General features: G+C 39.8%; 2 protein-coding genes across 10 annotated transcripts in view; one reads left to right on the top strand and one right to left on the bottom strand.

Annotated features, from left to right (window-relative positions):
* Positions 1 to 16,681, top strand: part of LOC310953828 (calcium/calmodulin-dependent protein kinase type II subunit gamma) — a 62,839-nt gene extending 46,158 nt beyond the window's left edge. For 2 of the 9 annotated variants that reach the window (XM_083923046.1, XM_083923045.1), the window contains 9 exons: positions 3,130 to 3,210; positions 5,225 to 5,269; positions 6,840 to 6,885; positions 8,722 to 8,826; positions 9,195 to 9,320; positions 10,657 to 10,732; positions 11,059 to 11,153; positions 11,453 to 11,704; positions 12,722 to 16,681. In XM_083923046.1, coding sequence (XP_083779172.1) covers positions 3,130 to 3,210; positions 5,225 to 5,269; positions 6,840 to 6,885; positions 8,722 to 8,826; positions 9,195 to 9,320; positions 10,657 to 10,732; positions 11,059 to 11,153; positions 11,453 to 11,685 — 807 coding nt within the window. In that variant the 3' untranslated portion in view covers positions 11,686 to 11,704; positions 12,722 to 16,681. Of the gene's footprint in view, positions 1 to 3,129; positions 3,211 to 5,224; positions 5,270 to 6,839; positions 6,895 to 8,721; positions 8,827 to 9,194; positions 9,321 to 10,656; positions 10,733 to 11,058; positions 11,154 to 11,452; positions 11,705 to 12,721 lie in introns of all 9 variants that reach the window. The other 7 variants (XM_083923052.1, XM_083923051.1, XM_083923048.1 and 4 more) reach the window with 6 other exon arrangements.
* Positions 16,682 to 19,511: 2,830 nt separating this feature from the next.
* Positions 19,512 to 21,103, bottom strand: part of ccdc88ab (coiled-coil domain containing 88Ab) — a 64,792-nt gene continuing 63,200 nt past the window's right edge. The window contains exon 37 of the mRNA XM_083923089.1: positions 19,512 to 20,586. The gene's annotated coding sequence lies outside the window, so the exon portion shown is untranslated. The remainder of the gene's footprint in view (positions 20,587 to 21,103) is intronic.

The following is a 21,103-nucleotide window of genomic DNA, read 5'->3' as shown; positions in this document are numbered from 1 at the left end:
GATCGGCTCTGTCGTTTTTGTTCATTTTTCATTCTTTGTCTCGCTTCGTCTTTCCGAGTCTCTTCCCCTCCGGTCCTCCTCCTCCTTCTCCTCCTCCTCCTCTCTGTTACATTCCTTTTTTTTTCTTTTTTTTTGCGCAGAGATGCTTGAGGCGATGTCTGACAGTTTCCGTCTTGTCCGATTTCTGTTGGATTACTTGACTCCATCCAACATCCCTGCATCCTCTTTCTGCCATAAGCGCCACCAAAACCATTTCAGCGTCTGAAAAATGAGACACACACACACACGCATGTCCAGCTTTAACCTCTTCTGATGTCTAAGATCAGACTTATCAACATCCCTGACCATCACAGGAGTGAGGGACATTTCAATCACTGTAAACATCAATATACAATCATTTTCCCTTTTTAAATTATTGCATATTTATTGTACCATCATTATTTTTTAATTTAAGTTGATTGTCTTTCCTCTCCCTGTAAATAAAACAGCTGTCTTGGTCACCTGCAGATAATCATCAGGACTGAGGAAGTGATTTATATAAAATATGTTGACATTTTGAGATTAAAATTAATATTTCTTTAGTTAATTGGTCTTTTGATCTTTCTGATTAGTTCCTCTTTTACTTTAATGTATTTTCAAAATAAAATGGATGCTTAAACTTCTAAAAACCCTTCTAGTGTCTCACATAAGACATTATTTGCGATAATAATCATTGGCGAGAGACAAATATTATTTTGTGATCCTGTTTGAATTGTGCCGTGAATTACACATACGATGTTTGTCAATTTAAAAGATCATTTTGCAAGGTAGCTTAGCTATATTCCACGCATACGTCACACTCTCTTACCTGATATATTCAGCACCTTTTTGTCAGCTGGGAAGCAAAAAACAAGCAAAAGAAAAGAACTCAATAGACAAGACAAACCCCTCAAACCTCAAATATTGGAAATATAAACTGTTATTGAATGTTATTTAAATCAGGAATGATGTGCTCACAAAAACAAAGGGTCTTGAATCTCAGCCCTAATAAACTGTTTTAGTCATCAGTAACATCCTGCTCTGAACATTTCGGCTCTGGTTGAACACCATTTTTGTAGCTGTTGGAGAAAAGTCTGCAGTTTAGATTCCCTTTGTGAAAGGGAAATCAAATATCTGCTTTCTCTTAAGATATGTATGCATGTATCAGTGGGTAAGAATAGTTTGTTTCGTTAATGAGTCAATATTGTACTATAAAAGAGGAGAACCAGATTGTGTCAAATCAAGAATATTTGACTTCCTGAAACAGATATCTCTGTCCCTTCAACATAATTTCAAGGCTGTATAAAATGATCAACACCAAGACTGTGTTAGTAGCGGCTTCTTTATGCTGATGTTGGTGAAATATAGCCTGTACATTAGTGCTTCTTGAAGGAACTGTAGTTTTCCGTGTTGGCCTCAGTGTTGCACATTAGTTTTTCTGTTAGAAGATGTTCCTACAGTTGTTGGCCAGTGAGACCGCCAAAATACTTTTTAAAGTCACCACGGGAATTCGCTAGAAAAATATCCGAGCACTTTGCTTTTAACCTTTCATCAACCATTCGTCCACACCTCTTAACTTTCTTGTGGGAATTACGTTTCTCCTTCCCCTCCAGTTAGCCTGAGGCAGAAGGGAGAGTCCAGCTCAAACGGTGTTCTTGTTCACATCAGACAGTACAGCTGAACCACTATTCTGGCTTTCAGGTTTCCAACAAAGCAGGACCAGAAACAGTGTCTGAATGAGCAAGAAATACAATAATACAGGTGTACTCCAACAACAAAAACACTAGATTTCAAACATTTCCCATAAAAGCAACAGCTGCCATCTTTTGTCAGACCCTTCCTGTCTGTTTTTCAAACTCCACACACTTTCTATTAAAAACTAGTGGAGTCCAATCCATCATTCCTTGCAATTATTGTGCTCATAAGGCACTTTTTGTATTGTTTCTCGAATAGTATTGCACGGATTACAGAAAGCACCACAATACAATCTGAAAGAATGTGTTTGTATTTACTTAAACACATTGGAAACGGATCATAGTACCTTCAAATGTACTTAAAACCCATGGATTTCTTTATATCAGCAGTTGGTTTCCAGGGAGTGCAGTCAATGAGCTTGAGCGTAAACTAATTTTCTAGTTGAATTAAAACTTTGTACAGTAAATACTCTTGCTCAGTAGTGTGCGAGAGAAATGTTTATTTGGGGAAACTGTGAACGTTGAGGTGAACTTAGCATTAGTGCTCAAGTAGTTTTGCGTATCAAATAAGCTTAAATTTTGTCTTTAAGCTGACTTTGCATGAGCTAAAGAAGGAAAAAATGACTATTCAGTACGTACTTACAAGCATGCACACACACTCTTCTCTACAATTTCTAAAAAACGAAACAAACTTGTCATCAAGGCCTTCCACTGCATGCACAGACCTGGACTGGTAACCATTATTCTAAACTTATTTTCTGACTCAGATTTTGCGATTTGGCTGTGCTTCTTCCTGAAATGGTTCACTTATTTCTGGTGCTTGTTTTAGATAAAAATGATTTCTCTTTTAATCCCAGCAGATGACTATTTACGTATTTGCTAAAGTGCTGGGAAAAAATGTAAAATTCAATCTGATAATATGTCCGTTGTTCTAAAAATGCATGTGCTGACTAACTGTTCTGTATCTTTACTTTTTGTTTTTTTAATGTTGTGAAACGTCTGCACAAGTTGTAGACCTTAAATGCAGGCATACACCAGGACGCTAGACTCAAAGAGCAATTTGATCAGTTAACACACAGCTTTACAATAGTACTAAAAAGAACAAGATTGTTGTAGCAGCAGGACTCTAAATCTGTTTCTACTAGTACCTGATGATCAAAATATTATTTTAAAGCTACATGCACAGACATAGGACATAGAAGAGTACAACAACAACTACCCTTTAAAGTGCACTAGGCAGCAAGGTGCAGATGATTGACACAGATATTCAGATAAACTGCAGAAGCAGTTTTACATCCTACACACTTAAATATATGACGTATTTATATTGGCCGTGTAATGGCTCTTAGAGATTCCCATAGGCTTGTTTATGTTGTAGACCCAGTGGGAGTCATTCTGTGTTGTTTCTTTGCCCCAGTCGCAGGGAACCAACAGTAAAAACAGTGTAGTAAGCAGCAGCAGCACCAAAGACAGCAGCATGTCATCTACAGCACCAATGGTACACCATCTCTGTTTGGTTTCTCTCACATTGCTTTTTTTTTACGGCATCATTTAATTGTTTCGTCGTTTTAATGTTCAGTTCTATCTCCTCCTCATCTTTTTGTGTCACACCCTGTGTTAAGTGAACTCTTTTTTTGTCCTCTCCCTCTCTTGTCCTTCATCTTCTGCCTCTTTGCTTTTGTTTTGAACACAAACTGTGATGTTAGATGTGACTTTAAAATTATCGACTGGCTTGTGCCTTCGAGTGTCTCTCCTGGCTCGTGTTTTACCCAGACCTCCTGCGGACACACACATATATAAATGTACACCGTGAACAGCACTGACAGGTAGACGAATGACTTTCATTTTGTGGTACAGCAGACACTTGCATCACGTTTTGCTCGACCACATCCTAGCGACTTCTTGGTGATGATTTGCCTTTTGAGAAGAACAGTTTTATGGCAATTTCTTGGAAAGGTTGAACATCCACTGCATCTAAAGATGGTCTTTTACAAATTGCTTTTTGATTAATGAGGAGGACTTCTGGGTAAAATGGAGCTGGGGTGAACCGGTAACAGATAATTGTATGAAGATGCAGCCCCTGTGTTCATATATGCAATGGGATTGAGCCATTTATTCAACATACAATAGATCTTTAAATCCATTGGGATTGTTACAGTTCCCAGACCAACAATTGGCTGGCAAATAACGCCCCGTTAAACTTCAATGTGTCATTTTTATAGTTCAGTTTTTGTACAAATTAGGGCAGGCTAGCTGTTCCTCCCAGTCTTCAGCCTTTGTGCTAAGCTAACTGGCCGGTAGATTCACATTTACTGCACAGACAAGAAACATTTAATTGATCTTCTCATCCAACTCTCTGCAAGAAAATACAATATATTATAACATATTATATATTATGCCCATTGTTTTCTACATAATACCAATGCTAAACTCTGCAAACCAGCAAATGCTTGTAATCCCTAGATGCCAAACTATCATGGATTGCAGTTCCAGTCTAGATTCCCACCATAATCCCATCTTTACTCAAAGGGGCTGGATGTTCAAAGGTTGTAGTTCCTGTAGTGTTGTTCGGGATCGGGAGACTGAGGAGTGTGTAGACCAGTATACTGTGGGTTTGTTTTCTAAAAGATGCGGTAGTTGAATTTGCTTTGTGCTGAAAGTTTCTGTAGCAGGGTCAATGCTGAGGATGAGGTCACCATGCTTTATGCTGCGTCCACACACACACGTAGAGTGGAAGAGTAAAACATGGGGAAAGATTCATACAGTCACAACTCCCAAGTGTTTGTGGCATCAGACTTTTCAGGATGATGATTGCCAGGGTTGCTAATAATGAGTGTAATCAACGCATTGAAAAATGTTCTCTAGCGTTGAGCTGTGAGCTAGTATCATTTTGTATGTAGGTAAAAGCTAGTATGCATTTACAAGCTTAGCATTAAAGTCGCTATGTGTAGATTTTTAACGTGGTTATAACCTCGTTAGCGATAATGGAACCCTAGTTCATTAATGCATCAGCATTTGTTTGCTCTTCGGATACTTCGGCAGTTATATAGCACAAAGTTGGATATATCAGAGCGCCCAAGCTGTAACTTCCACTTGGAAATTGAAGGGAACGGTATTAAAAAACTGCCAGGTGACATGAACGTGGCATAAGACCTGCACTCATACTAACATGCACATATAGTCACTCACAGAAAACCTCCTCTTCAGTCATGGCGCTGTCTGGAAAATGTGTTGCGCTGTTCCAAGGGTTCATGGCGGTTTTCATACATTGTGAAGACTTGTCAGGGCCACAATGCTGCTACTGAGCACCTTGACATCTACGGTCATCTATAATGCTCCACAGCATCTCTACTGTAGCTCCTGTGCTTTGCTTTGGTGTGCACACATACGTCTGTCATGTATGTTTGTCCTTTGTTGAAGTTGTTGGTATTCCCTTGCATCTTTCCTGGTGCACTCCCACCTCCACCCCCATTCCCTCCCTGCATGGTAAAGTGTCTCCTACCTCCCCCCAGGAAGCCCAGACAACTGTTGTACACAACCCAGCTGACGGCACCAAGGTAAGCCACTCCTCCTCCCACATTCAGCCACCAGCCACTACTAACACTCGCAGGTAACTCATGGAGGATTTTCTCTAAATATACTCCATGCATCGTTGTCAAATCAACGATAACGACTCTTTGCGCTTCATTGGGCACCTAATGTGAGCTGGCTTCTGTCAGCATGTTTCATTATTTCTCTTCCTGTTCACCAGAAGGGATTTCACAGGAGAGTTGAATCCTGCGAACTCCCCAAACTGGAAGCAGATCAGTGCAGCTCATGCTCGTAGTGAGGGTAGCTCACATTTGAAGGTGCACCATAATGGATTTTCAGTGTTTTGTTATAATCAATTAATGCATTTAAAAAAATACCGTAATGCTTTTATAGGAATCAAATAAATTGGGATAACAAAATAATAATTTTGCAATTCTCTTTGAAAATGGAATTAAGTCATTTAAAGTTTGCATAATTTTAAATTAATTTAGGTCAATTAGTTAATAACTAACGTATGTTGGTTAAAAAAATCTCTCTTACATCTCAGCACCTGGTTTCTGATTGGGCTGTTTGTTTCAACTTTTCTCAACTTTTATAATGTTCCTGACATTGTGACATGCTGAACACATAACGTGAACGATCTGCTCAGCTGAATCAAACAGATCCTGACGCATCTCATCACATCACATCGACATAGTTACTACATGACAGTTTTGAAGAGTATGTGGCCTTTGCTGTAGTTTTTAGGTTTAAGGGAAAGCTTAAACTTAAAAAAATAGATTATTATATGTTATAAATATACTAAATTACATGATTTTATATTCATTTTTACAATACTTTATTATTGAAAAAAATAAATAAATATAAGAATGTCCTCTGTTGTTAGCAGAAGCTCTCCTTATTGCAGGTGAGGCACCTACACTATAAAACTACAGGAACCCTTGAAGTGATTATGATTAAACACTGTATATTATATAAACATGTATAATCATTATGGTGGTACTCTTCAGATCTATACAGCACTGCAGCCAATTTAAATGTATATGAAAGAGAAAATCCTACACGCACCTTCTTACAGTAGCACATTCACACTGACGACTATCTTCAAATACTCATATAAGTCTTTTTACTAAAACCCACTGTCATCCTGCTTACGCTGTTATGTTGGTGTACAAGCTTGGAATTTACTACTATCACTAGATATTCAAATGCAATCTTTTCGCTTTTCTCACAAAGACTTGCTTCCTCTGGAGGAGCCGTTCCACACTGACATACAGCACACTTACAATTAGCCACACAATTTCTAATTGCTCACACACTTTGCTGCTCATATATGTGTGGCTCTCTGCGCTTCCCCTCGCTGCTGTCCTGGCTGGTTTGTGCTCCTGGGAGGGAGTCGTCCACCCGTCCATCTGTCCATCAAGTCGTCTGTGTGTCCTTATGGGCAAAGTGTCCAAAGCTTCCCAACCATAATCTCACTTGCACATTAAAAATGATTTGTTTTTGCTATTTCTCTCTTCTCCCTTCGTCCATCTTTCTCTCGTTCCACTACTTTACTTTCTTCCCATCTCTCTTTCCACCCTCTCTGTCTGACAGGGCTCCACAGAGAGCTGCAATAACACAGAAGAGGAGGAGATGAAAGGTAGGAAAGGTACTTGTCCAACTTTCACCTACTTTGCACGCCTCTGTTTGTTCACGTAATATTTTGTTTATATTTTGTCACTTTGGTTAATTCCAGATCAGATTGAGATATTTGAGGTAATGCATGTCTTCCATAGACATTTCAGGCAAGTGTCAACTCCGCTTCAGTCAGGGTAGTGGAGGCTTGGAGATCCAGTTTGTTTAGTTGTCGAATAATGACACGTGCCTTTGAGCCTTACAGGAAAGACAAATCGGACGTGAAGAGTTGTATGTATGTATGATGAATGATAACTGAACAGTGCTGCTTTCCCAGAGAATATACTTTTGCGGTTGTCTCCATTCCCATTCTATTCACTTGCTTCAGAGAAAAACACCACACCTCTTTGCCTCATTTTCATTGTGCGTGCGTGAGTGAGAGTGAGTGAGTGCCTGCATGCCAACATCGCACGCCTCTTAAGCCTTTAATTAGTGGTCTTCAGCTCGGAGAAGACCATTTAAAGTTTTCAGGTTAATGAAGTAGGACAGAGCTTCTTCCTGAGAAGAGTTAATCCAGTTACTGAAGGAAGCTTTCTGTGGCTTTACCAGCACTTGATGTTATAGTGGATCAACATTGGCATGCAATCGAGAGGTCGTTCTATGTGTTTCTCATAGGTTGAATGCACCTTTTTATATAAGGTGCTTTGCAGGAAATGATCTGCTAAATGAATGTAACTGCTCGTCTGCTCAGAAATACAAACATCACGAGGATGCGTCAGCTCCTCTGTGTGTTTAAATTAGAGTGATGTTCCCTCTATCACTAAGTCACAAGGTCAACGTAGTGAAGGTCACTAAGAGGAAGCACAGAAAGGCATATTCTGCAACTGCATGCCAACAATTCTGCAACTCACAAGTCTTCTGCAGCCTGTTGCAGCAGGTGATCACAAGTTTACTGTAAGTGTAATCATTTTCACTTTAAACTCCTCACTTCCATCATGGTTTCATCTCTGCTTGTGAAATCAACCAAACATTGCCACATAAATCTATTAAAGGCAATCAAGCAGCGCATTTTTGATTGAATGCATCATAAATGATTGACTAAAATAGAAAAATATGAAAATATGAGTTAGTAGCCAACTGGTTACGCAATGAAGCAATTATAAGATCAAGTAAACTAATGTTAAGACACAAATTATTTCTCAGACCCCTCTTCAGTAATTTGTTTTAATGTTTCGTTACATCCTAAATCTTACATGAGGTAATATTTTGCATCTCTGCTCACCGGAATCCAGACCAAGCATGGATACAGTGTCATCAAAAATATCTAAAGTATGTAGTCTGTTGGTGCAACAGGCTGCTGATCTCTGTGTGACCTTGATGCTTGTGCGTTGACCTTAAAGGTTTGTGTGTGTGCAGTTGGTTTTTGTGTCAGTGTAGCTGCTTTAGCGTGCTGCCATTGACTGTATTTCAGAAACTTTTAGTAAATTAGTTGAAAAGTTAATGGATGCAAAATTAATTAGCAACCATTTTGATAATTTGAAGCAGAAAAATATGAGGATTTGCTTAAAATCACTTTTGCTCAGATAAAAAAATCAAAAAGATGCTTCTTCGAGCTATGGGAACTCTTGATCAGGGCTGCAGTTGACATCATCGATTAATCTGCTGATCATTTTCTATGTTCATTGTTTTGTCTATAAAATGCCTGTTATAATTTCCCACAGAATACTCAGTTAACCATCATAACTGATTCAATACATCAATCAATGATGTCTTGATTGACTTACTATAAGGAGATAGCACCAGATTGTAGAATCATCCTCTCAGGCTCCCTGTCCGTGTGTTTGTCTTGTGTTGGGGGCAGTGGCCGCCTGTGAGTCTACTGCTACAGACAGTGCAGTGTTTAGCCAGTGCAGCACTACTGAGGAACAGACCCAGATCACGTCTCCTCACTGCCCACCACCCACCAGTAAGTCAGCAGCAGTTGACCTGATTCAGCTCTCAGCTCTGACCTTGTCCTGTGTCCTGACCTTTCCTCTAACAACCAACGACAGCATCTATTCTACAAGCAAAACAAGACAATTGTCTCTTTCACTCTTCTAACCACTAGTTCCCCTCTGCCCTCCTGTGCTGCCATCTATTGGCACCAAAGTCTGAATGCAAGCTACTATTTCCCCTCTATACTGAGTGACTGGAGTCTTAATTTCCTACAATAACTGCGTCATTTACTTTTGTGCAGAATAAACAGCGATAAATGCCATGTAAATATCTATACATGGTGACTCAGATTTGCTGAATATGACTTTATGTTACTGGGATGACTGTACCTGCCTGCAGCTGGTCCCCTGCAGGAGGCTGCTAGCATCCCCAGTGTCCCTCAGACCAGTCCAGCTCAGAGCTCCCGTCTTGAGCAAGAGTCCGCTCTGGCGCCCCCCGCAGGCAACAGCCGCAACCTGCAGCAGAGTAAGTGCCAGGCCGGGTTGTGCAGTGCTCATGAAGCAGTGTTCATAACGTGTGTTCTGTCTGCGTCCCCTGAGGACTTATGAACACTAAGTTACATGCAGATGTGGAGGATTTTCTAGCTGGCTCAGCAGCGGCATGTTCAGTGGGTCTGCATGCAGCGTGTGCTTTTCTCCTGTGACGTTTTCATGAATTCATTTACGCCACATTCTCTGAACGTATGCTGTTCTCAAAGAATCTGGCTTTCTTGCAGTGGGGTTTATTAGTGTGGTGTTGTGTGTGTGTGTGTGTGTGTGCAATGAAATATTTTAGTTATCTTAGTTGGAAGTTTTTGTATATTAATGGTTTTTCAACCATTTGTTAGGGTACATTTTGAGCTGTGATATCTTGAGGATTTCTTGTTGTACATTCTGAACCTGATGGAGACATTTCTCATTAGACGTGACAGGTGTCTTTCTTTCAGGCAGTTGGCCGCAGAAGATTTACAGTTAGCATGTATGCTGTCTGTGGTGAATTTCATAAGCTATTAAGTAGTTTAGTTTTTGAGGGTTTACTAAACCGACCGATGTAAATAGTGTAAAAATCATGTAAAAATAGCCACCAAAACGTCTGATGACCTGATCTTTTATTATTGTTTTACCCTTACTGTGAAACACTTTGAGATTTCCTTATATTTTAAGGGAAGCAATATAAATAAAATGCATTGTTACTATTATCTTTTAAAAAACATGCTCTAAAAAAATATGTCCAGTTATACAGAGAATTAGAAATAAAGGCCTGCCTCTAATTTAAGCTTTATTTAAATACTTTTAGTAATAGTGGTAAATTAAGACCAGACTAACTGTTGAGGAAATACAAAGTCTTTAGACAGACTCAGTGTGATTAACCTAATGATATTTCATTGAATGTGTTTTCAATGAAAGTACAGGGACTAATCAGATAAGTATACGGTGATACTGATATCTGTAATAATGATTCAACAAAGCCAAATCTAAGCATAATAACAGTTGGTGGACATTAACAACCCTCAGTCTGGTCATTGGGGGCAGTGCAACACCTCCCCGCAGGCTGTGTTCAAATGTCAGCGATGGTTTGCGGAAAACAGAAAGAGTCAGCTGTGTGTTTAACATGGGCAGTGTGATGTGTTTTGTTGGGGGTGACTTCAAATGTCACTGCCATTATTACCAGAGGGCTGTGCCCTTGTGATGAACTCATTTCAAATGTCAGAGGTTTCGAGTAAGTTCAGGGAGAGCAGCGTTCAACTTCAAAATGATTTCTGACCATCTTTAACCTCTTCTGGTTGTCTCCCCCCTCCTCCTTTCTGTCGCTCTGTTTTCAGCTCGTAAACAGGAGATAATAAAGATGACAGAACAGTTGATTGAAGCCATCAACAATGGGGATTTTGAGGCTTACACGTGAGTTTGCATGAGCGATTCATCATCTTTTAACTCTAGAACGCTAACGTTGGGTGATAATAACCAATTGTTATGGTTTTCATTTTGTTACCGAGTCACATGCCTTGTTAAAGGCTGGTTGTTTTTTCTGCTTTGCTAAAAGCATTTGGTCATAACAAACTCTTAATTGATTTCCCTGTAAAAATTCATACATTAAAACTCACCTTGATCTTACCGAGCTATAAGAGTCATGCCATCTGTTCTGCAGCATTCAATCCTCTAAGTTCTTCACCGCTGGATGAATTATTTAACTCAAGGTTATTTATGGTTGTGTTTTCCTCTGACAGGAGAATCTGTGACCCCGGCCTGACTTCTTTTGAGCCGGAGGCTCTTGGAAACCTGGTGGAGGGCATGGACTTTCACAAGTTTTACTTTGATAACCGTAAGTTGCTCAGTGTTGTTCTTATTTCTAAACTCTGCTTTAGGAGGCAGGAATAATAACCTCTTTGCATCCTGCAGTATGTCCACCTTTACAAACATGTATTGTGCCTTTATGAACAGGACTTTAAGGTTCAAGTGGAGAGTCCAGCATTTCCAAACACATCTACTGTAATATGGAATTTTGTGGGGAAATGTGGATAAAATGATGAGCGAGACACGATGAAACAAATGTCCTTTTGTTCAAATTTATTTATAAAGTCCATTTACAAACAGCTGATCTGCACATTTCCATCCCTGCAGTTCTGAGTAAAAACAGCAAGCCTGTGCACACCACCATCCTCAACCCCCACGTCCATATGATCGGTGAGGATGCTGCCTGCATCGCCTACATCCGCCTGACGCAGTACATGGACAGCCAGGGCCGGCCGCGCTCCTGCCAGTCGGAGGAGACGCGCGTGTGGCATCGCCGCGATGCCAAATGGCTCAACGTGCACTTCCACTGCTCCGGAGCACCGGCTGCACCCCTGCAGTGAACTAACAACCCAGGCCCAGGTGAGTGGATAACACCTCTCTATTATGACAGGCTGAAGGGCCCTACGGTATAACAGTGTCATGCTGCATGGAAGGGTTGCGGTAGACCAGGGGTTTTGTGTTCAGTGCCAGTTTAATACTGACGGCCACAAAGGGAAGTGCACACCGGAGACATGTTTTTCATTTCGGTGACTATTGTTTGACATTTTTATGATATACTATACGGTGACTTTAGCTTTCATGACTTTATGACATATGGCTATGACTTACTTTACTTTGACTTAAGCTTTCATGACTTTATGACATATGGCTATGACCTATTTACTTTGACTTTTATGATATACTGTGATTGTCATGACATGCTTTAAATGTTATGACATGACCTTTTTCATTTTGTGACACTTATGACGTTCTTTATCATGTAATGTACTTTGACTTTGTCATTTTTTTGACATACTATGAATTTCATTTTTTTATTTGACATTTGATGATATTAAATATGTTATGAAGTGTAAGTTACTGTGACTTTTTATATACATACTATAGAATGACTTTACACATTTGTCAATTATATACATACTATGACTCTTTTTTATTTTGTGACATTTGACACTGACTTTGTACTTTTTATGAAATACTTCAATTACTTTTTCTTCAATTTTATGACATACACTGACTTTAATTTGTGACAAACCATACTACAGTATGGTATTTTGAAATAACCTACTATATCTTGTTTTTGAATATTATATCGACTTTTATGGTGTGCTATACTATGACTTTACGTTCATATTGTGACATTCCTTAAATACTATGCTGACTTCATGAATTGTATTTATACATTTTGATTTATAGTATGCTATAATGTTTAGCTTTGAATAGCACAAACGAAAGTCACCAGCCACCACCTCTAGAATGCGAGGGAAGCCAGGAATCTAAGAGAACCATACCTGAAACCCTCGACATAAAACCTAAACCATCTGCACGACCATGGAAGTGACCGTTTTCACACTAACCGATGCGTTCTTCCCTCTCCAGCTTTGCCTGAACTCTAAAGCTGTTTGGAGCATTTATTCTCCGTGGTCGGGTTGGGGCCTGGATCCTGGCCGGGACGAGGCTGCTTGGAAAGTTGTAAAAACACATAAGTGGAGAAACTACATTATAAATTAAAGATAAAGAAAAACAAAAATAAAAGCATATTTCAAAAGCTTGACTGAATGACCGACCAGACCGACCAACCAACACCAATCCAGTCCAACCCTAGCTAGGTGATGTTGGGGCCCGGCTGACGTCAGCTCCTTCTTGCAGATGGTGCATGCTTCTGCAGGCGACACAGGGGTGATGCTGTCCTGGTCTTTGTCTCCCAAGGCCTTTATTTACCCGTCTTTGTTTTGTTTGCTGTCTGGAAAAGTATTAAACATATTAAAAAAAAAAATATATATATATATATAACAGAAAAACAAGTACACTTAAAACTGGGGGCAGCAGGTATATTATTTGAAAAAATGTGATTTCTTTTTTGTTTTGTCTTGAGAGCAGCAGAACGTCGACTTTATTAGATACACGTGGGTTGGGTTTATGGGAGCGGGAGCAATATCTGCTTAATATCAGAATTTAACATCCATTTTACGTGTCAGGTTTGAGCATCTGCACACACTGTTTTAAAGGGGTTCAGGCTTGATTTTTTTACTGAAGGGACCTTTATTTTTATTTTGTGTTTTTGTATTATGCGTTATTAAGCTGTTTTTACCTGAATGATGAATTTTAAAGTATTTTGTGTTGGAAAAACATCATTTTTAATCAAAAGGGGGATTTTATTTAATAGAAGTGTGCATAAATACATATTTATACGGAAGAAAAGGGGGAATTATTTACTTTCAGGGTGTTTGGAGGGGAGTTAAGCATGAGTGGGTTATTTTTTTTCTCTGGCTTTGTGGTCCTGAGGTGTAAATATAAAAGGCACATACTGACACACCATGCACGCACACCATGCACGCACACACGCGCACACACGCACACACACACACACACACACACACACACACAGTCCCTATGCTCCAGCCTCTAGGGTTGAGCTTCTCTACAACAAATGTCCAGGCCAGCTCATCCTGAAGTTGCAGAAGGCCTCCATCTGTCCGCCCTGCAGTGTGTGGAGTCGAACACTGAGAGGCGGGAAAGTCTAAAGCTCCTCACATCTCTGTACTACCTAATCTGAAAAGCACGGACCGACTCTCACTCCAACTTCCTGTTTTTATTTGATCTGTTGTCGTGTATTTTTGACGTGAAGCATGAAATATTTGAACTATCTAATGGCCTGTACTGTTTTTGCACAGACACTTACGACTCGATGCTGTTGTGTTCGCTCTTTGGAGGGAGTTAACTGTTCTGCAACTTCAGGTTACGCTCGCCAAAATCCCTCCCGTCCACCTTAAACCCCTGCCCCTTCTACTTCCATCATTCCTGCCTCTTAAACTCTCCACATCCTTCGCTAAAAGCTCCGTTACTGTCAGAGTAGCACCATGCCTTGTAACGATGATGATGATGATGTCACCCTTATGCCTGTCTCTTGTTCTGACTGTGTTCTTAAAATGTGTGTGTTGTCCGTCTTGGCTTGCTGTACTTCTGTGTGAAAGCATGTTAAAAAGGGAATGCAGCCGATGGATTGGACAAAAAAACAAAAAAAAGGCATGATGGGAAGAGGGCTATGCCGACTGGAGGTCTGTGAGACCTTCGCTTATGGCAATCAATGGCTTTAGTCCCTTTCGTCACAGTTTCTGTTGTAAACGTAGTTGTTAGTGTTTTGATGTTGATATTTTTATCAGTTGTTTTAGCCAGAACTATGAAAAAAAACTTAAATGAATGGAGGCTGAGACTGCCACAACCCTTTTTCTCCTTTTCCCCCCTCACACACTCTCACAAGACAAAAAAACTTAATACACTCCTGTGGTTAATTGTATTAGAACTCACAACACCATATAAGCACATGAGATCAAAGATTCTCCCTTTTAAAGAGGACAACACATATCCCTGTGTCAGTGGTTAAACTTTGCAGCACTGTTTTTTTTCACTGTGTCGTAGAAACTTTGTGTGTGTGTGACTTTGTATACCAGTGGAGGGGTGTCCCGTCTCTGTGCTACGCTGCTCCATACTCTCGATTACGCTTCAAATCATCACACAGCACGTCGATGTGCGTACACTAGCAGATTTATTTTTTTTAAACGTCATATGTGAGACCCGCCCTACTGTATCAACCGCCTGTGCTTCTTTGAGTGCTGTGACATATCTTGACATGCCATGAAAACTGTGTGTCCCCCTGACACACACACACACTTTTTGCACCATGACGACGATGCGTTACTGAAACTGTTTTATTTTTTCTTTAAGTAGATTTGTTTGTGCTGTGGGCACTGGCCCAGTTGAGTGATGCCACCAATCTGACAACCTTTCAATCATTGTGTATTCCCACACAGTCACAGGGCTGTTGAATGGAAATTTAAGATGCAGTTAAACTTCACAGATCGACTAAAACGGAGGGAAACTGATCCTAGGGAACGACCAGCTGCATAATCAGTTTGCCGAAGTATTTGGACAGTTGGAACAAGTTGAATTTTGCGTTTTTTCATCAATCGACATGAAGCCAACATAGACCTTCACAGCAGACTATTCACTTTTAATTATTCAACATGTTTGTTAGATCCCAAGGATTAATAATGTGTTAGTGAGAAACTTTGTTTACAAGGAAACTCCACAGGGCACCTTTTGAATCCCAGCAGATGTATCTAATGTTCCCTCAGAAGGGTCATAAGATAAATCTAATTTTGAAATTTAATTAGTCAATTTTCAGGATTAAATACCTGGATTCATTGCATTTAAATACTCCACTTGATATTTCTTTTTCTTGGATCACGTGACTAAACAAAAATGTGACCTAATGATAGAAATTTAAAAAAAATTGGTGTCATAACAATTGCATCACTTTAAATGACCCTCTGGAGCAGGGGTGTCAAACTGATCCAGTAAAGGGCCGTGTGGCTGCAGGTTTTCAGTCCAACCAAGCAAAAACACACCTGGTCCAACAAATCAACCGTGTGAAGACAGTTCAGGTGATTGAGTAAGTCGAGTCAGGTGTGTTTTTGCTTGGTTGGAATGAAAACCTGCAGCCACACGGCCCTTTACTGGATCACTTTGACACCCCTGCTCTGGAGGTTTCAAAAGAGAGGGATTCTGATTGATGGTTTCAATATTTAAACGCTAAAAATTCTGTATTTAATTCTAATTTTATTCATTTGCCTATAAAATTAGTGTTTCATGGCCCGTCATTGCTTCCCTACATGGTACTACAGAGTGACCTCCCTGCTTCAGATGAAGTGTCGTCCATTGTTAATAGACAGGGTAAGGACTATTAAGTCTCACTGATGTAAATAGGATACGTGACCAAATATAAACTCGCCTTTACACACAGTAACTTTGGCTGATCACTGCTACAAGCGACCTACAAGAGAAAGATAATCCACAGTTAGTAAAAGGATTTACTGTCTGTTTTGGTTCATATACATTTTTGTAAACTGCATAGTTAAACACTTCGGCAAATGTTCAATATACATCAGAGTCAAACAGAACCTGACTGAACTGAGGGGAAGAGAAGTTCATGGAAACGTTGAAAGGGGATTTTAAACAGCAACACTATATATGCAGTTCTACAAAAGAAAGGAAAAATGCATGTCTACTTTCTGGTAACTTTTCACTGTTTACTTGATAAAGAAATGGAAATCTGTGTTACTTGCATCCTCGAGGTTATGAAACAGCTCCGTCTGAGATATCAAAATCAAATGATATATCACATTAAAGCGCATAAATGATTAGCAGAAGCCTTAGCTTGTATGCAAGTACATTTACTGCATTGTAACCTTGTACTAAAGGGACTACGTGTGTCTATACTCTGAGTTTCATTGGATGCTGGATTTTTTTGCATGACCATACAGTTAATAAACATACATTAAAAAATATCAAGTGTTTGCTTGGATGGTTGTTCTTCATAGCTTTGTTATTATTGGAAAATAAGAGTATTTAATAAACATAGCATTTCAATATTTGTGTCTTACTTTTTACTCATGTCGCAGAACACAAACTATAAACTGATACTCTTCAACTATAGTTTTGTGCAATGAATAGTAGTTAAATATAAATAAGTACTAAAGAATTACAGCACAATTAAAAAAGCTATTTGAGGTTTGGATTTAAACACAAGTATGTGCAACACTGGAACATTTCAATCATTGTTTTGATGATTTATTGTGTAAAAAAAACAAGATACAATGCAGATATGTGAAACGCTGGTAGGCTTTCTGAAGCTTGTGCATAGGGCCCCAGATAATATGAGATAGATAAGTAATAAACATTGTTTTAGATTTTTCATAAATATTCTGTTTTTCTTATATATGCTGTCTGTATAATATTTGTTGTTTGTTTATCTGGAGTTTTGTAATGAAAATAACAGCGCAATTTTAAATACTGTTAAAATACCATTAGTTTCAACCATATGGCCCATTGAGAAAATACACTCCTTACGTGTTTAAGGGTAGTTTAAAGTAAGGTTGTCCCTCCAACATTGTGAGGTTTGCATTCACAGACCAACATCTATTGTCATATTTGTGTTTTATTGCACGTTTCTAACTGTAGTACTGACAGTCACCTCTAGAGAGTGCCAAAGACCAAACAAATCCACCTTAATCTGAGCTGCAGAGGTCACAGGAGGAGATGCAGTGAACATTTTCCCTCTTTTAATGTTTCAAGCCTGTTGTAAAACAATCAGGTGCTCGCTGTAAACATTAAAATATCCATTTACAATAAGTGATGGGAACAAAATCTAAAGTAGGCTACTCTAAAATCTACTAAAAATCGATCGAAAAGTATCTGATGCAAATATGAGGCTTCAACATTGTGTAGGTATTTTCTTGTCTACTGTCATTTTAATACATAATTATTTGTTTGCACTAAAAACACTGACTTTGGGCTGGACCAGGACTGTTGATGTTGTCTTTTAATGGCCAGTATAAAGAGGAGGAATGGCAACAGCAGTCAAAACAGTTTCAGTGTGTAGAGATACAGGCACGTGATTATTGTTTTAAGACAGACTTGGGAAAAAAAATAACCTTCAGTTGAAGCTCCAGGGTGAATGTGTAAAGATACAAGTCTTTTTTCATACCTGGTTCATGGTGCCATCTTTCCTCCATGCTGTGTTTCCCTGTGGTGGCTCACAATAGGCACGCCATCTTGGACATGATAGACTTCTCTTTATTGGTCCTTTGGGATGACTCCCGCAAGGAAATTAAGACGTATGTATGGTGTATACAAATGATGGTTTCCTTGTCAGGTATAGTAGAGGGAAAGGCTTCTGCACAGGCCAAAAGGGGAAACAGCAACAACAAAAATGGGGAGCTCTTTGCAGATACTGTTCATCTACTCATCTGCTTGTTAGAGGCCCTGCAAACCCTCACAGGTGTTCTCGCTTATTCTGGTTTATTAGACTTCTGCTCAGTTCCAAGTTGGGCACAACAATGCTGGGAATCACTTAAGATCATCAAACTAAGAACTTGTACTAGGAAAAGTTATAAAAATATAAGTTATCCCACCTTAACATGTGAGACAACTAAGAAGAGAGAATGAGCAGTCTGAAATTAGTCCTGGGAATCAGCCACAATAAGTGAAAACACCTGTGAGTGGGTCATGGGTGTGCAGGAGGGCTTTAGTCATCACTTTCACTCTTTTCAAACAAGGGGCTTCTCTTTGATGCAAAAATGTTCAGCATTTTGTACAAAACAAAGGTGAAATTAGACCCGAATGTATTTAATTACATTTTTAAAAGCCTAACTCCATTCATTTTACATGTTAAAGTGTGTTTACAGGACATAAGGAGTTCTTTAAATTAAAAATATCTGAGGGTGTAGAGAAATTACATTCAGTTATATCAGCTTGGGTAACCTCCAACCTAACCAGACAGTATTGTGGGTAATGTAGGTGCCAGGTTTGGACAAGAAGAAAAATGAGTGGCATAAAAAAAGCAATATATCTGGATCTGCTTCATCGATTTTTAGCTTCCTTTTCTTTTTTTCCCACTGTCCATCAAGTCCAACGACACAATATTATAGGACTGCAGTGCTAAACCAGTGGAGTACCCTCTCCACAGTAACTGGGCTCATTTATTTTCATACATGAGGGGACTTGAATATTAGAAACAACTCTTTATGTTATAAGCACCACCGCAGCCTCAGAAATGACCATAGAATCGAATCGACATCTCTATGACGGTATAAACAAAGACCTGACAAGGTAGGATTTATTTTAGGGCTGTTGAAACTATAGTATTATATGGTACAGGTGCACCGATTAAAGCTGGTTGAGTGTATTATACAATTTGCTACGCTACAATACAATATTTGTACTACATCAACCATTTTAGACCGAGGTGAGATGGAGCAGACTAAAAAAGAAACACATTGAGGGGAATTCTACATTTCCCAAAAGGAAACATCAACATGCTCAATCCAATGTTGCATCAATGTATCCAAACGGAATAAGAAAATGTGTCTGAATATGCAGGTTCCTCACCCAAACCCTATTTTAACACGAGGAACTTTTGCCCGTGTTCCTGAAAATCACAAGAACATTTCGTTCTGCACGTTCTGGAAGGGCTGAGCATATAAAACAAAACAAAGAGCACACAGGAGTCTTGATGAATTTTAATTACATCAAATGGATTTATGTAAAAAGTGGAAAAGGAGGAAAACACTGGGTCTCATCATCACCATCATGTTCAACACAGCAACAGAAATCTGAATGTACTGGGTCGATCACAGGTCACCTATACCGAGCGCCTTCTCTGGAAGTAGATACAGGATAATGTGGATGTATGACGTTAACTGTAAGTGTGCTTTTACTGTTGTTTTCCGTTTCAGAGCGGGATGGGAAGCAATACATGAGATGATTTAGTGCGATTTCAATGATCTGTGACTTAACTAGCATGAACAGTGTACGGTTTGTTTTAGGGTGTCCGTGTGGTGGCATGAGCTGCCAACCGTTATATAGGTGACCTGGAACACTCCCATGATTAGGCTCCTCCTCTCTCTCTCTCTCTCTCTCTCTCTCTCTCAGATCATACAACCTTCACTCATGATTGGCAGGCAACACACACCAATCACACAGCTCTCGTGGCTTCCTGTCCAAGTCCATTTGGCATTCTGGCGAGTAAAACTCCCGAACTGAACGCTGTGTCCTGCTCTTCGATTGGACAAAGGAAGTGGGGTGATTGGCTGATTGATTGCTCCATGCAGATTGTGACTTTTCAGTCTAAAACAGCAAGTTGAGTTCGAAAAAGGTTTGGTGCTGAACATGCTTTGAAAATGTGACTGAATGCTCGTCTCTGTCCATGCTGCCCATTTACAAAAAATACTTTTTTTGCGATCATGGCGTTGGGCAGAAGAAGGTCCGGCTGACTTTGAAGTTGCACAGAAGATCCAAAATGGAGTCATCACTCTGGTTTAAGATGGCCCTTTTGGCTGTTGTGTGAACATTGGCACTTAATCTGAGTCCGTAGAGACTAGTGCACATGTAGCTGTCCGTCACACTCAAGGACACACGGCAGTGCAATCTGCCACAGCTTTAGTCTTTATAGAAAAAAAAAAAAACACAGCAACATTTTCTATTATTTTTCTGTTTCCTTGATTCAAGGAAGAAAAACAAAACAGAGAAGGAAGCCACGTTTCTCTACTGAAGGGTCCTGGGTTGAACAAACGAAAAAGGAAGAAAAAGGAAACGGGGATATACAATCTTTTCTCACTGTAGACGGTCTCAGCAGATTTACTCTACTAGGCTTCAGACACACAGCTCCAAGGCCGCCTTTCTCTCTGAGTCCCAGGCAGGCAAAGAGGAGTGGAAAGATTAAGAGAAGAAAGGAAAAGAGACAGATTAGAAAGTCAAGAGGCAGAGTTGAACAAAAAGAGAACAACACAAAGTAAAAAGAAAAGAAGATTAAAAGTCAGAAATTGTTTCAGTAGACAGTGATGTACAAGAGGAGACAGAAGGAAGCAGCCAGCCTGGATCTACATGCATTGTCAAGGGAACAAGAGGGGGTTTGAAGCCATGCAGCGACAACAAACAGCCTGAAAACCGCAAGGGGCCTTTTTTTCCTTCACCAGTAGGAAACACTCAGCAGTCAACTTCACCAACAACACAAGAAGCATCATGGAGGAGGGAAGCAGTGAGGTGCTGGAGTCGCAGAACTCCTCTTTCAGGGGGATTTGGGGACACAAACAGGCAAAGCGTTCATCCACTTAGAGCAGCGTGGTTAAACGGTCCATATGCCATGCAGACCAGGGTCCCATCAGGCTCTGTGAACAGGCGTTTGGCACCTCAGGGACGGTG

Source organism: Echiichthys vipera (assembly GCF_963691815.1).
Source record: "Echiichthys vipera genome assembly, chromosome: 11".
In the NCBI taxonomy this organism is placed as follows: domain Eukaryota; kingdom Metazoa; phylum Chordata; class Actinopteri; order Perciformes; family Trachinidae; genus Echiichthys; species Echiichthys vipera.
Note: the sequence above shows the minus strand (reverse complement) of the source record. Positions and strands in the feature narration are given on the sequence as shown.